Source organism: Labrus mixtus, chromosome 11 (assembly GCF_963584025.1).
Source record: "Labrus mixtus chromosome 11, fLabMix1.1, whole genome shotgun sequence".
NCBI lineage: Eukaryota > Metazoa > Chordata > Actinopteri > Labriformes > Labridae > Labrus > Labrus mixtus.
Window position 1 is genome coordinate 27,978,502 of NC_083622.1, and position 14,305 is coordinate 27,992,806.

General features: G+C 43.8%; 1 protein-coding gene across 1 annotated transcript in view; it reads right to left on the reverse strand.

Moving 5' to 3' along the window:
• rspo2 (R-spondin 2) overlaps positions 1–14,305 on the reverse strand; it is a 60,219-nt gene that overhangs the window by 13,683 nt on the left and 32,231 nt on the right. The window contains exons 4-5 of the mRNA XM_061051173.1: positions 11,285–11,428; positions 10,833–11,021 (exon numbers count right to left, since the gene is read on the reverse strand). Coding sequence (XP_060907156.1) covers positions 10,833–11,021; positions 11,285–11,428 — 333 coding nt within the window. The remainder of the gene's footprint in view (positions 1–10,832; positions 11,022–11,284; positions 11,429–14,305) is intronic.

Sequence of the window (14,305 nt, forward strand, 5' to 3'; positions counted from 1 at the left end):
AGGAAATCCCTCACATGTTTTGACATGGAGCACAACTGTCCCAAAACAGGACCAGACCCTAACAAGCAGGGAGCCAAGCTAAGTCAGATGGGCTTAGACACTAAAACAAAGACAGGGGCCGTCAGGATCATGCTGCAATCCCCGTGCAATGGCCAGTGATGAGGGAATCAAGTCTGGCTGGCGCTTTTTTTGTTTTCTTTGATTGTTCAACTAACTCTCAAAGGGCGCTGTGCTCGGTCTCCTCTGATGATCCAACAGACTGCACAGATTTTTTGATAAAAATAGTTTGTTAGTTCACAGCAGAAGAAAGGGGAGGGTGGGGGTGTGTTTGATGTGCTTGCAGTGCTCCTGTTGCATGGGGGGAGAGAGGTAAAGCCAATTCAGGAAGGGCTTTATCCTCTCTAAGGCCTGTGCTGCATCAAACACTTGTCAAACACCAGGCAGACAAACAGCTGAATGGCTCTGACAGATCTGATCACAGACACAGGCAATAGGAGTCACCGCCGCTCAGCTCGTCTATCCAAGCACCACTCTCCAACCCCTGTCAATAATCCCCCCTTCAATTCACTAAAACACAAACAGAGGGCTTTGAGGCATATGGCAGACATTTTCTTGTTGTTTTTAGCTGCGTATGATTACAGTGCAATTTCAACGGTCATTTCAGGGTCTCACCTCCCCGAGGAGAGATTTGTGTAGTCCAGAAGGCAGCAGCATCTGTCAGAGATGCAGCTGAGGAAGGAGAAAGGGAATCAAATCAAATGGAGACTTAAGCTCTCACTAATCTGAAAGAAATGTCTCAAGGCCTGTCGGGATCACGGTCCTGAACCTTGCCACCCAGTGGGAAGGAGCGTTTATGTCGGAAGGGATTTGATATGGTACCTGAAATGGATTGAGTTTCATGACACAGACCTCTCAATCATGTCTTGAGATTTTCCTTTGAGACACAGCATGTTAGACTCGCAGACAAAGCAATATAATGTATAACATATTTCTTGCCCTGACAGATACCCCAAAAAGAAAGATGTGGTATTTGCACAGGGATTAAATACTCTGCGTATCAGATCATTATTAGATTGTTCTTTTACAGTAAATCACTATCCGATGTAAAAAAAACAACTTTGAATTATTAGTCAGAGGTATTGTCAATTTATTGTGTGAAATATTTTGCGATTTACTTTCAAATTCACATTGAATACTTTCAAATCATTGGTCAAAATGTTTTCTATTTTTGCCTGCTAGTGAAAAAACAAACAAATGCAAGGAATGCATCATGCACGTAAATACACCTAAAATTACAGTTTGCTTCTCTTTGAATAAAAGTGATGTCTCTTTCTTATCTCCATCTTTTTCCCCTCTTCACATAGATAATACATATTGTATCTTTAAATGTAATATATGACCGCAGAAGATCATTTTGGATCTGATTGCACAGTGCACAAATCTGAGGAAGTCAGGGTATAGTTTATATAGCATCTTTATAATTTTCAAGTTTCAGTCTTTGATTGAACCTGATATAATTATCACTGGCTGCTGAATTTTAAGGGCCTTTGACCCATTTCAGTTTTTTTTTTGTTTTTTTTTCCAATCTGCAACTTTACAGGAGTTATCACAACACACACCGCTTTCATCAGCAGCAACAGCATTTCATGTTTTCAGCCTGGAAGCTAATCATAATGTAGCATAGTGTAGGTGCTAAAGATTTGTACATTTTCTTCATGTGTTGGTGCATTAAAACAATTTCTCCATTTCTAATCTCAGGCTTGTGTCTAAGCAGGCTGGTTCTTTTTTCTTTTTTTCAGTGATGATAAAGTATATTCAAGGTAACTAACTTGTGCTAGTATTTACTCATTTAAAAGTTGCAAACCAATGACATCACCTTAGTATTTTGCTTTTTTTCTGTTGATGGGAGTGTTGTTTTGAAGTTTGCCTTGGCCTCTACTTACCACTATAATGGCTGTGTTTTAAGTCTGTGTCCCCCCCTGTATTTGTCACTCTTCAGAGACACACACACACACACACACACACACACACACACACACACACACACACACACACACACACACACACACACAGAAAAACACCCAGAAACACATAGCCAAAGGGCAGCAGGCCTATACTTGCTGTTTTGTTGTGTCTGCATCTGTATGCTGGGTCCACACTCATGGTCATGAGTGGGTCAAAAGCCACAGCCTCTTTGAATCACTGGCTGAAATTAAAAGCTGTGATGTCTCTATAAAGAGGCCCCACCGAGACAGAGAAAAACAGGGAAGGAGGGCGATGCGAGTAGTAGAGGAGAGGAGAGGGAAGGAGAGGAGAGGAGAGGAGAGGGAAGGAGAGAGCCAGTGCAACTGTGCACCAGATGTTTTCAGGCTCACCCCTTCGGCTCCTCACCCTCCTTCTTCTCTCCTTCAGCCAGACCACTGGAGAGGGGGGACTCAAGAGCATACAGCATTACCCCTAACAATGTGCGCCACGCGAACACATCCTCTTCTGTGGCATGCACATTGTTCCTCTGACAGCCCTAGCATTGTGATACGTGATACACGAAAAAAGAAGGCGTCGCCTGAGTGCGAGACAGGAAAAGAGAATGGAAACACGGGGCGAGAAAAGAGAGTAGATAATGTAGTGACTTGTTCTGCCTGTGAGGTCTGTTTTATTGTTTGTCGGTGTCTATTACGTGAGTCTCACACTCTGGCTGCGGTAAATGTGCATGTACAAAGTGTGTGTGCATGCATCCTCATCTGCCTGCTGTGGTGTGAATGTGGAGATGAAAGCGTTTGCGGTCCACAGGAGAGCTGGCAGCAGTGCAGGACTGGAGGTCTGGCAGACAGAGAGAAGAGGTGCAGGGATGCAGCACGGTCAAACAGAACCAGCTTGGGTTAACTAAATATGAGGTGAGAAGACATATACAACTTCCACAGAGGGTAAGGCTAATGTAGGGACTGATGCATTTTAGTGACTGACTGAAGCAAGAAAAGGTTAAATATGCCTCAATTTAATATGGTTCCACTTTATCATTACAAAAAACCTTCCATAAAGCATATCATTAATTGTTTTCCAAGAATATTCTTTTGCCAGTTCGAACGAGCCTCTTAAACTACATTCTAAAGCAGGGTGGACATGGTTTCATGACATGGTTTTACAGATTGCCGCCCCTGAAGCTGCTCTGTAAAATTATTTCACACCTCCTTGTATCAATTTTTTTTTTCCCATCAACTTTCCAGTTAAAAAACTGTGAAATGATCACCAACCATGGTAAGGGGCCAACTGTCACATCCCATGACGGCATTTCTGTCTGGAAGTCATCAGATATGTTTTAACTGACCTTAAAGAAAGCCCCATATCTGAGATGAGCCATACTTCAAAGATCCCATCTCAAGCTGCTGCCATCCATCCTTGTAAAGACACAGACCGTGTCTCATCCTCTGTTAGGAAATCACAGGGAATAACTGCACCAACTGCCCATCGAGGAATCGTTTACTGAAGGTGTGCTTTACAGCTCCAACCATGTCATGGGCAATATCAGTCCATATACTGCTCAGCGGGGGGAAATAGCTCCCGTTTGTGGGGCATGAAAACATGAAAACATTCCACTTCTGTGGAGTATTTCCCCCTTTACCTCCTACTCCTTCCTCTTCTTTACCCCTCCCATTTGCTGCCACTTTGTTTGTTTGTGTACGTCTGTTTTTGATGGGGCTGTTGACGCCGACCCAGATGCCTAATTTCCTCTGCAACGGAAGCCTTGCAACAAATGAAGTGTTCCCCTTTCTTTTGACAGAGTCACACTAAACAGTCTCAAGGTTTTCAAGCTTAAAACGGACCCATTTAACTCGTGATTTCAAAATCTGTTCAGCATCAAACAATCTGCAACAATGCACACGTCCCAACGCTGCAAGTTGTACAAATGCATACTATTATCCTATGTGTACACAAGTCTACAAAAGGCAGTTCAGCAAAACCACAACTCAACTTGGCCAAATAGTGTGAAAAAAAAAAAAGCTTCCCTCACACCCCTCCTTTTTCTTCCTGCTTGGAAAAGACCAGATGACAATAATGTGGAGAAAGGAGCCCTGTTGAGCACCACTGACCCCTCCTCTTCCACCTCCCTCTACCCCCTGGTCCTTGAAAGGCCTCCACATGTTTATGGTTCATGCCTGTGGTATGACGATGGATTCGCCATATAAAAGCCAGCAGTATCATGGGGTGTTTCAAATATTGCTCTCTGAAGACAGTGGCTGACAAAGTCACAGCAGCCATATTTATTTTGGTCAGAGAGCAGGGGCACTTAGTGGGAAGTTAATCAGAGACCCCAACTCCTCCTTCTTCCCAATAGCTTCCAGCATTGCCCTGCCCCCAAAATAAGGAATGCACCAAGGATAGGGAAGTCTCAGACACTTATGGTAATGACTTTCTCTGAGGATGGAAGATTTATCACTACGAACTGCATGGAGACGCTGAGAAAAAAAAAAAGTTTGGGTTGAGAACATCACGTGTTCGACTGCCTATCCAGACACAAGCCTAGATAATCAATTTTCATCTTGTTAGGAGAAGATATGAAACATAAGCATGAAGACGGGTAAGAAGAAAGTATAATCTATGGCAGAGTTTTTTAAAAATGGGATGGCTGAAACAGAACTTGTGTTAATTTGTGACTGTGACCGCAGTGGTGACCATAACTGCCATTGGCACTGGGATGCTGGAGACCTGGCCAAGTCAATGACAGGTTGATGTGACTTTCCTCTTCAACCATACTTTTATCCACTACTGCACATCGCAGTGTTCCAAAACACTGATCTCAACCCTACAGCTCCATAGTGTGTACAACATGAAGAAGTGATCATTACGCTGCTGTGTTTGAGTCGTATTCATCCATATAACCAAATACAGGCATTACTTAATTAGTTAAATTAATGATGTCAGCTTATGCAGTGGGTGGTAGTAACTGGGGGGAGGGTCGACCCAGTAAGACACCAGTCTAGGCCCTCTGTCCGGAGCCAGGCTGTCCATTCTGTCCAAAGGAGGCAGGGTACTTCTAAGGCCTCCACCAGCTACTGTGTCAGCCCCTATGGAGCAGCCTTATTAAATGAAGATTAAGCCGTTGCTCCCCTAGTCACAACAGGCTGCAGTTTGAGGCACACATAATCACTATGACAGGGTGGCTGCCAATTAGTGCTCTCCTTCTGTCCTGGGAAAATGCTCCTCACTCTGCTCCTGCTGGCGGGAAGAACTGATCCGAACTGTCCATGATATTACTCAGGCCAGAGATTGTTGTTAATCACCAGTCATTCCACTGTGGCAGAAATCAGAGAGGGACTTGTCATCTGTGCACCATCTCTCCCTTCCATAAGCCTGGACTTCCCGTAGAGCACACCCGGGCCACATTAATTGGAATAATGAGTTAAGTACGGGGAGGAACAGAAGTGCAAACCTCTGTTCTAAGTGCCTTGGGTAGTCTTCAGAGTAGTGTCTTGAGGAAAGCTTGATTGTTGTTTGGCTTGACAAACTACACCATGAGGTCTTCTGCTGAGACATGTAGAACACACTCCATCAATTAGCCACAAGTTGAAAGCTTGCATCTGTTTTACAAAAAAAAAGCTGGCCTCATGGTAGAAGGCTACATTTGACAAAAACACATCCAGAGATGTGTTTGGATTCGTGTTTCCGAGCCAAACACAGGCAAGTTTCAGATGTGATCAAGCTGAGTGGGTAACTGAAATGCTCAGAAGTGAATGGCATGATTCGCTAGAGATTCAACCCCTTGGCGCAGCAAGTATAAACAGCAAAATTGTGTGTCACACGCATGCATGCGCATTAAGTGCTTGCCTTCACATAAAGCCTGCCAGAAACTGGAATTATTTGGTGTCTTGAGCAGTGCTTGCTACACACAAGGCGGTTGGGTTTCCTTCCAGGGCGGATTTGAGGCAATCATCAATGTTCTGTGCATCCTTTTACAGAAGAAAAGACTTGGGAGCAGATGGTACGCAGACGGTGAGAACCAGGAGGTCCACAGCACAGTGGATTCACCACAGAACCAGACCGACTTCATAGACAGAACCTGGCATTATTCCCACTAGTGAGCCAAATCCTCTTTGGGTCTAGTCACTCTGGAGTGGAACTGGGTTTTACTTTAGGCTCCTTCACCAGAGTGTAGGTGCTTGTGGGGTACATTACACACAACCACCGCCTCTCTGTCATGTTCAATAGCCTTAAATACAGACAAATACCTTGCGGGGGCTTTTGGATCTCATTGTGCAGAGGAGATATAAGGTGGAAAACTGAGTCTAGGTGGATTTATCCTCTTCCACAGCCCAGCTACGGATTATGTAACAAAACATATTTACCCACGGTTTCAAATTGATGGCAGAGGGAATAGACTGGGCACTGTGGCTGCAAGAGGTGGTTATCACAGTTACAGTATAAACTGGAACTGCACACACAGTTATGACACACAGTATTAGTGGTGACTGGATCCAAGCACTCAGATGACTGATGGGATGTAGGGCTTGGCCTCAGTTGAGCTCTACAGCAGAAAGGGTTTCTCTGGTTACACGCACAGGGAGATCAATACTCCCACAATGACCCGTCGCTTTCCAAGTACAGGTACATAATCCAATGGACGGAGATAATCATGATATGCCTCTTACTGCTTTGCCCCTTTTCTCTCCATGAGGTCAGCAGGATGGCAATGAGTCATCACAGGCTTGTACAGTAGAAGTAGTCATATAAGCATTTAGAATATAAATTGTTTAAACCAGCTCTTTAATATGTGTCTGTTATCAGTTTCAATATTTGCCAAGCCGTTCCATAACCTCGTACTGCAAGATTTGTACTTGTGTTAGATTTGGGGTTTGGCCGGTGCCTGCACTACAAATGCCCCTAAATGAATCTACCTCCAAATCAAGCAAGCACAGCTGCACAAATGTCCCATTGGCCTGCTAGCATAAAGACTATTGTGTCGTCTGAGAATCTGAAAGCCGATTTGTAAAACTGTTGGAAATTAGCCCGAGTTGCAATGGTGTGTTTGTGTTGGACTTTACTCCCTCTTAAATCTCGAACCAGGGGGGATTACATCAAGTGTGAGAGAGATTTAACATTTTAAGTTGTTTGTACAACATCTAATGTCATTGACACTGCAGCAGTGGCTGTTGTTCAAATATTATTGAAGGGTGGGTGGGCAAAAGGGAGGAAATGAGGAATATACACAGATGGATTGAAAGGTGTACAAGACAGCAGAATAAAAAAAGCTGACAGTGCCGATTCAAATTTGTCACCCACGACTGTTTTTAAACCAGTGAATCTGGTGACAGCGGTTGCTGGGAAATGTCTGCAGGGAATTCCTTAATGGCATCAATGTGGAACAGTGTTATCTCTCTGTTCACCTTTCCTCTCCTCTCCTCCCATCAGCTCCCAAGACTGACCGAGAGAGGAACCCAGTTTGTCAATGCTGATAGTGCCGGAGCAGCTATTAATAAAGTCTCTTTATTGTTTATAGCCTGTTCAGAGCAGCACTCCTGGGATCCAGAGGATAGAACTGTCTCCAGAGTACAATGCAAATGTCTGGCGTGCTCGCCAACCAAGCGGCCACAAGACAAAACTTTCTTATCCCTCTTGAGATAGTCTACCACATGTTCCACTGAAGTATAACATGAAATGTAAATATTAGTTTGAAACAAGTGGGTAAAAAAGAATTGATAAAGATTCATCAGCAATGCACATGCATATTGAAGGAGCTGTTTAGGTACTGATGAGGTTTTTTGACAATATCCATCCACATACAGTTGTCCATTCTAACAGGATCTCTCCTGGAGAATATTACTGAAATACTCTGTGCGACCCCGCTGGTTGAAACATACCAAATTCTCATTTCATTTTTTGCCAAATGTCAAGGATTAGCTCGACATTGGAATGACAGTCAAATGGGAACAGCTCTTGTCGCAGTGTAGTGCCAAAAAATATTTTCGATCCATGCGCACCACACTATCTTTCTCTGCCATTTTTGGGACAGAGTTTGTTATCAGGATACTGCTCTACTGGCAAACACGTCTGAGAGCAGCAAATGAATCCCAGCAGTGTGAATGATATACGGTGTTTACACTGATCTGCAACTTGTACGGAACACATCAGACACGGTTTACACAACTCTTCATGTTTGCTGTGAAAATGCCTCTGCTCTTGACATTATCTGGGCTTTACTTTCCTCTGCTTGTGTATGTTTTACAGAGGGGATTAGATCTTTGCCGACACAGAGGGAAAGAGGATCATTTGCGTTGTCTTTGTGTGCAGCGGCTAAGCTGGGAGCAAGGGATCTTTCAATGACATCCAGTGTAATTTAAATACGTATATATACGATATGTAGAAATGCAAGCCAGGGTGATCAGATAAGCATTTCCATAAATAGTGAGTACCTACATGCTGCTTCCTCTGTCTCCATTTAATCCACAGCATCTTTACGGTCTGCTGTTATATAATCCTATGCTTATCGCAAACATTGGTGTCTGGTGTCTGTGGAGAAGAACTGATAAAATGTTCATTTTTAGATTGTCTTCAATTTCAAGTTATCCTTAAAAGCACTTCTTACTTACTTAAATAGCCATAATGTGTATTTTACCTCTGTAAATTTGCACTTGGTAATAGTGAATGGACATGAGCTTGTATGGTGCTTTTCTAGTCTTCTGACTACTCAAAGCGCTTTTACACCGCGGGTAACACCTACCCATTCACACACTGATGGCAGAGGTTGCTATGTAGTGTTTAGAATTTAGAAGAAACTAATCCCATTCATACGCATACTGTACATACTCTGCCAACGAAGCAGCGGGAGCAATTTCGGGGTTAAGTGTCTTGCCCAAGGACACAGCAGACATGTTGCTGCAGGAGCTGGGGATCAAACCCCCGACCTTCCGGTTGAGAAACGACCGACCCTACCAACTGAGCCACAGCCGCCACACCTTGTGTGTGATACGACTTTATTTTATGTTCGGTTGTGTGGCGGGAGTCAAACAAAGCGGTTGAGTGGTATTTTTGGTTGACCTTAATCATTTTCGTCATCATCATTTTTTTGTCTTATGTCTAGGATTATTTTGTCATTCTTTTGTTTAATATATCCTCAAAACGTAAGAACTTTGATATGATTTTTGGAGCAATGAGTCACATGTCCATGCCCATTTAGTCTCTCAGTGGCATTTTCCAAAGAGCTCAGACGTATTGCAGCCTCTTCTTGAACCTCCACTTCCTGATCACCTGCATTTCAGAGTGTGGCCTCTCCTTACATTGCTTTATTATCACTCATTGGAAGTGATTATTTTACAATGTCAGACGTTTGCTCGTGAAACAGTGCTGGATATCCTCCCATTGGACTTCAGCAGCTTATATTTCGATACTGTATTTATTTGAACTGAAGAGTGTTGCATTTCACTGGCTTTCCACGAGTGGGGAGTTTTAACTAGCGGTTGAGCAGTGGAGAATTAACAACACATGCTTAAGTCGGAAATTTAAGTCTGATTTATGAAAAAAAAAAGGCCACCACAGAACTTTCACAAGTCTGCAGAGTCCTTAGAAACACTCACAGTGACACTTTAACACACAGCTTTAGCCACAGAGCTGCTCCATTCTCCACATGGATGTAACTTAGTCACAGTATAAGAAACTGTGATGAGAGGTTTGCAATGGCTGCATCGGTAGGTACTAGTAGCCTTAAGTAAGACAGATCCGTCTGGGACTCTATGCTTGAAAAACAAAAGCAGTAACCGTGTGCAAAAATGTCAACTTTTAATTAAAGAAGGTCAATAAGTTTCATAGAAAAGGTCAAGTCGTGGCAGTGGCATGTAGAGGTGCATGGGGGTCAAGGAGACCCCCATGCACCAAGACCTGACACACAGGACAAAGCTTTAGGAACTAAATGTGCCATGGAGTCACAGTTTCCAAACAAGAGAACAAACACTGCCCGGGTAGTGCTGAAATATGAGAAACTATCAGGATATACTTCAAGTTTATTTACTCTTTCACCACTTCACTAAATGATCCTCCCAGTCAACAGTCCATGCCAAAAATGGAGAAAAATCCTCGAGGATTGAATATTTTCCTCTTTCTGTTCAACAATGTTTTTCTTCTTTTGACAGCCTGAATGGTATCTGCCACTGTAATTGCTTCCTTATTTGGTGAATTAAATATTTACACTTGGCCTATCCTAATCCAGTGTTTATGAGAGACGTAAAAATGCATTAAGGGAAAAGACATTTATTTTGAAAGAGCTGCTAACTGAGGCCATCACCCCAAATGGTGTGTTTGGACGGTCTGAGAGAAATGGTTTACTTTCCAAAAAAAAAAAATTTCCCCTGAGCTGTATTCAAACACAGAGAAATTCCAGATTTGACTTCTCATTTAATGGCCTGACATACATGCTGTGTGCACCGCAAATATCTCTCAAGCTGACGGGAGGAAACAGAGACGGCCATTGAGGAAACCTGCAGTTCGTACTTTGAAGAATTCCACTGGGGAGAGGAGGGGAGATGGGAGAGAGGGGGAAAAATATACCTCAGAAAAATAGCTGGCTCGAACTCGGCGGCCATGGAAAAATACTGATATTTCATGCACGGAAACGCCAATGTGCACCTCAAAAAATGCAGACGGAGAAAAAACAAAGACTGAGTGCAAGGTACAAGGGTTACAAGAAACAGGTGGAAGTCTAAGAGGGGGAGCGTTCCCCTATGGGGTAAGTGGGCTGTTTTCTTTAATATTCACCAGAGTAGTGCAAAGTGAACATGGAAGGAGTCTGGACTGTCTGACAGAATATCTCTCACACACATAAACATGTGGCTGTATAACATCCTTACCTCTCCTGCAGTGCCTCATGGCCATTTTGCACATCCTGGACTCAGCAATGGTGGGACAGGGTATTGTGTCCTTGGGTGGTTTCTTTACAATGTGCCGCGTCCGGGTCTCCAGACCCCACTTATAGCCACAGGTTTTGTTTCTCCTGGTGCAAGCTCCCCACTCGCTCCACTGGCCCACCTCACAGCCCTCTGCAGAGACACACAGGAACAGTGATGTGCAATGAAACCACAACTCGGAGCAATTTAGAGGCAACTGAGAGACCCCAGGTCAAGCTTTAATAGAGGGTGAAGGAGCTTTACTGGGATGCTATAACCTCTTTGTGTGGTCCAAGATGAACTGTTTGTTTTTATGTCCATAACAAACAGGCCGACTGAGGTTATAGAAAACTGTGTGCAGGTAAAGAAAGACATTATTTTACCACTTTTTTTAGTATATATGTTTTTGCACATACCTCCACACTCCATGGTTTCCTCCAGCGGGGCAAAGCCCTCAGGGCACTTGTCAAAGCATCGCCCTTTGTGTAGGTAAAAACCGGACTTGCACTTAGTGCAGAAGTCTTTGCTGAAGCAGGACTCACAGTTCTCTATCCTGCACCCTGGAGGAAGAAGGAGAGAAAAAGGACAGACATCAGGGTATGAGCAACCCTCTCATCTGGAGTTGATCGAGAGCTGAGGGGTTTGGGGAAGGGGGTTCTTGAAAGGATTCTACCGTCTCTCCCACAGAAGAAAAAAAAAGTGGATGCCCTGTGAATCATTTCTCTCCGGGGCTCAAGTGTATTTCAGGAAAAAAAAACTTGTTTTGCCTGAAAGAGATACTTCTTTCATGTCCCTGCTCTTGTTTAGAGTGAACAAATCAACAGTGTGAAAACGCAACAACAGAGACAATGAGGAATTATGTCACGCCGCGGCCTCTTTCAACAGATTGCCCCGACATCCAACGATCTGGATACAAACACACAAACTCACATGTTTTCAACATGGTGTGCTCAAACAGGAAGAGTACTATCGCTCCACACTGCGCCAAGTTTGTCTCTTTCCAAAACTAAGCTGTGGGTTGAATTGAATTGAATGTTTTGGCTGTAATATAAAAGTGGCATGGCTGACGGCGATGTGTCATAAAGCCCTTACTCTGCAAATAGCACGTCAGACAGAAATTACAACAACCACACCAACAGGGCGACACACAGGCCCACATGATTATAAGGAGCCTCCCAGAGCTGTCTAATTTACGACCCTCCTCAGAAGCTCTATGGGACCCTATTGCTTAATAGACTTACAATGTCAAGTAACCACAATCTATAAGCTTCCCAGGTAAGGATGTCATCTGCTCCTCTGATTGTGTCGCGCACAGGGACATAACCATCCATTACTGAACGAGCATTTCTTGACACGTAAACCTACGCTACTGGGATTTCCCAAATGTGAGCGCTACGGACGCTAAGGGCTGCTCTTTTATCTGTGACCCTTGCTGGGCCTGGGGAAGGGAAGGTTCTCACAATCACACCCCTTAATTACACCATCTCCAGCTAACCATCAGGCCTCCTCCTCAGCATTCCTCCAAAACGAGGGGGTCCCTCCCCGCTTTACTTTGAACCCTAAAGTATGGCCTCTGCCCACTCACTCTGGTCTCACGCTTTCCCGACCAGTCTAAACAAACCATGGAAACACACAGACAAACACACACACACACACACACACACACACACACACACACACACCAATCAGATATGGCTGTAGATAGTGCAATGAAGCTCTATTCTGGAAAACATAAATCCCTGATTTCTTTGGTTGTTTCCTGTGTTCAATTTAAACATCTGATATTATTCATCTGTATTTCAAACTGTGGAGCCATTTTATCTTATTTCTTAACACATGTCTTGGATATCTGCAGTTACGCAGTGCTGTTGAGATTTGTCTGGAGTGTGTAAGTTGAAGGGATGTACAGATGTATTCGCAGGATGTACTGTTTTTCCTAGCACTACCTCTCAACCTTTTACTTTTGCATGAATCTGAACCAGTCAGGCTTGAGTTTGATACAAGACAAGCACAATACAAGGAGCAGGCTAATAAATCACCAAGCTAATTTGAAAGCACTAAGCTGTCTCTTACCCTACACACTTCCCAGGCCTGTCATCACCTGAGAGACGTTTAGCTCCCAAACACAAAAATAAAAGAGTAAGAATGGGGGGGGGGGGGGGGGGGCAAGAACATCTGGCAGTACTCTCAAGAACTAGGGTTGTTGTGCAATCCTCGGTTATTGACAGTAAATACAAGCAACACAGATGTGCGAAATACTGTATTCTTTCAGCAGCAACAATTTAGTAGGTTTCTGATTGTGACATTGCTGTTTGTTTCAGATGTGGTAAGGCAATTGTGCAAATGCTCAGAAACCTTGATTTCTAAATAGAAGATAAGTAATAATGTCCCTCTATGAGATGGATGAGGTGGATGACACATCAATGCAGCTTCATGGGAGTTAGAATGCTGGGAGGCAAAGCCGGAGGGTCTAAGGTCATCACAGACGAGGTGGGTCGGAAGGGATCACCATGACAGACATTTATCCCTCCGTCCAGTTACTGGCAAAAGGCTATCTAGGACAGCATGGGCTATCTGTGACACTGGAGATGCTCCCACGCTGATCTGTGGCCAGGCCAGTAGTCAGGCATCTTGTCCAGCAACTCTAGAAACAGATACAGGGGAGCGGGTTCATTCTTCACGCAGGATTAACCTCTGGACCACCTTTAAAGTCTTCATCTAGGTGCCTCTGGGAGACTAATGAGAAATAATGAGGTCATCAGATCCCATTGAAGGCCTGGTGTTCTTGGGACTTAAACGTATTATCATCATTATCTACAAGGCTGGTTCTGGACATGAGTTATATTATGAACACAGGAGGAAAAGCCTTATGTTTCAACTCAGAAAGGAATTTCAGAAGCTGCTAATAAAGTGGCTGTGAGCAAAATCTGGAGCGATAATGCAAGCTCTATACCCTGAACCTCTGTTACACTCTTCAGATGTTTGTTTGAATTTTCACAATGTGGTTTGTATGTCAAGTGTATTTGAAGTTACGAGATGAGTCACAGAGCGTTACTTGTGACCTAATGGCACATGGTTGGCAAAAGCCGGTCCCTTTACTGTGGTCCATAAGAAACCGAACGGTTTTATCATGGACACTCAAAGCCACATGTCAGCTTCAGTCAACTGCTGTTCTTCTGCAGGCTGACAGCGCCATGTGTAATCACTCTATTTATTTACATGAATATTCACTGTGTAAAGAAAGGGTGCTAAATCCTTTGCTGGTGATTGATGAATCTCTTGCGTTCCATATGGGTTCTTTTTACATCATCTAGGCTGGAGTGGGGTCGTCTCCTGAAAGTCTAATCCTCCTAAGGAAAGCTTACCAGACCTGATATTGTGCGGAAGGAGTGTCCATGTTGAAAAAGGCCTGGCAGGGAAAAGGGGGAAACAAGCCC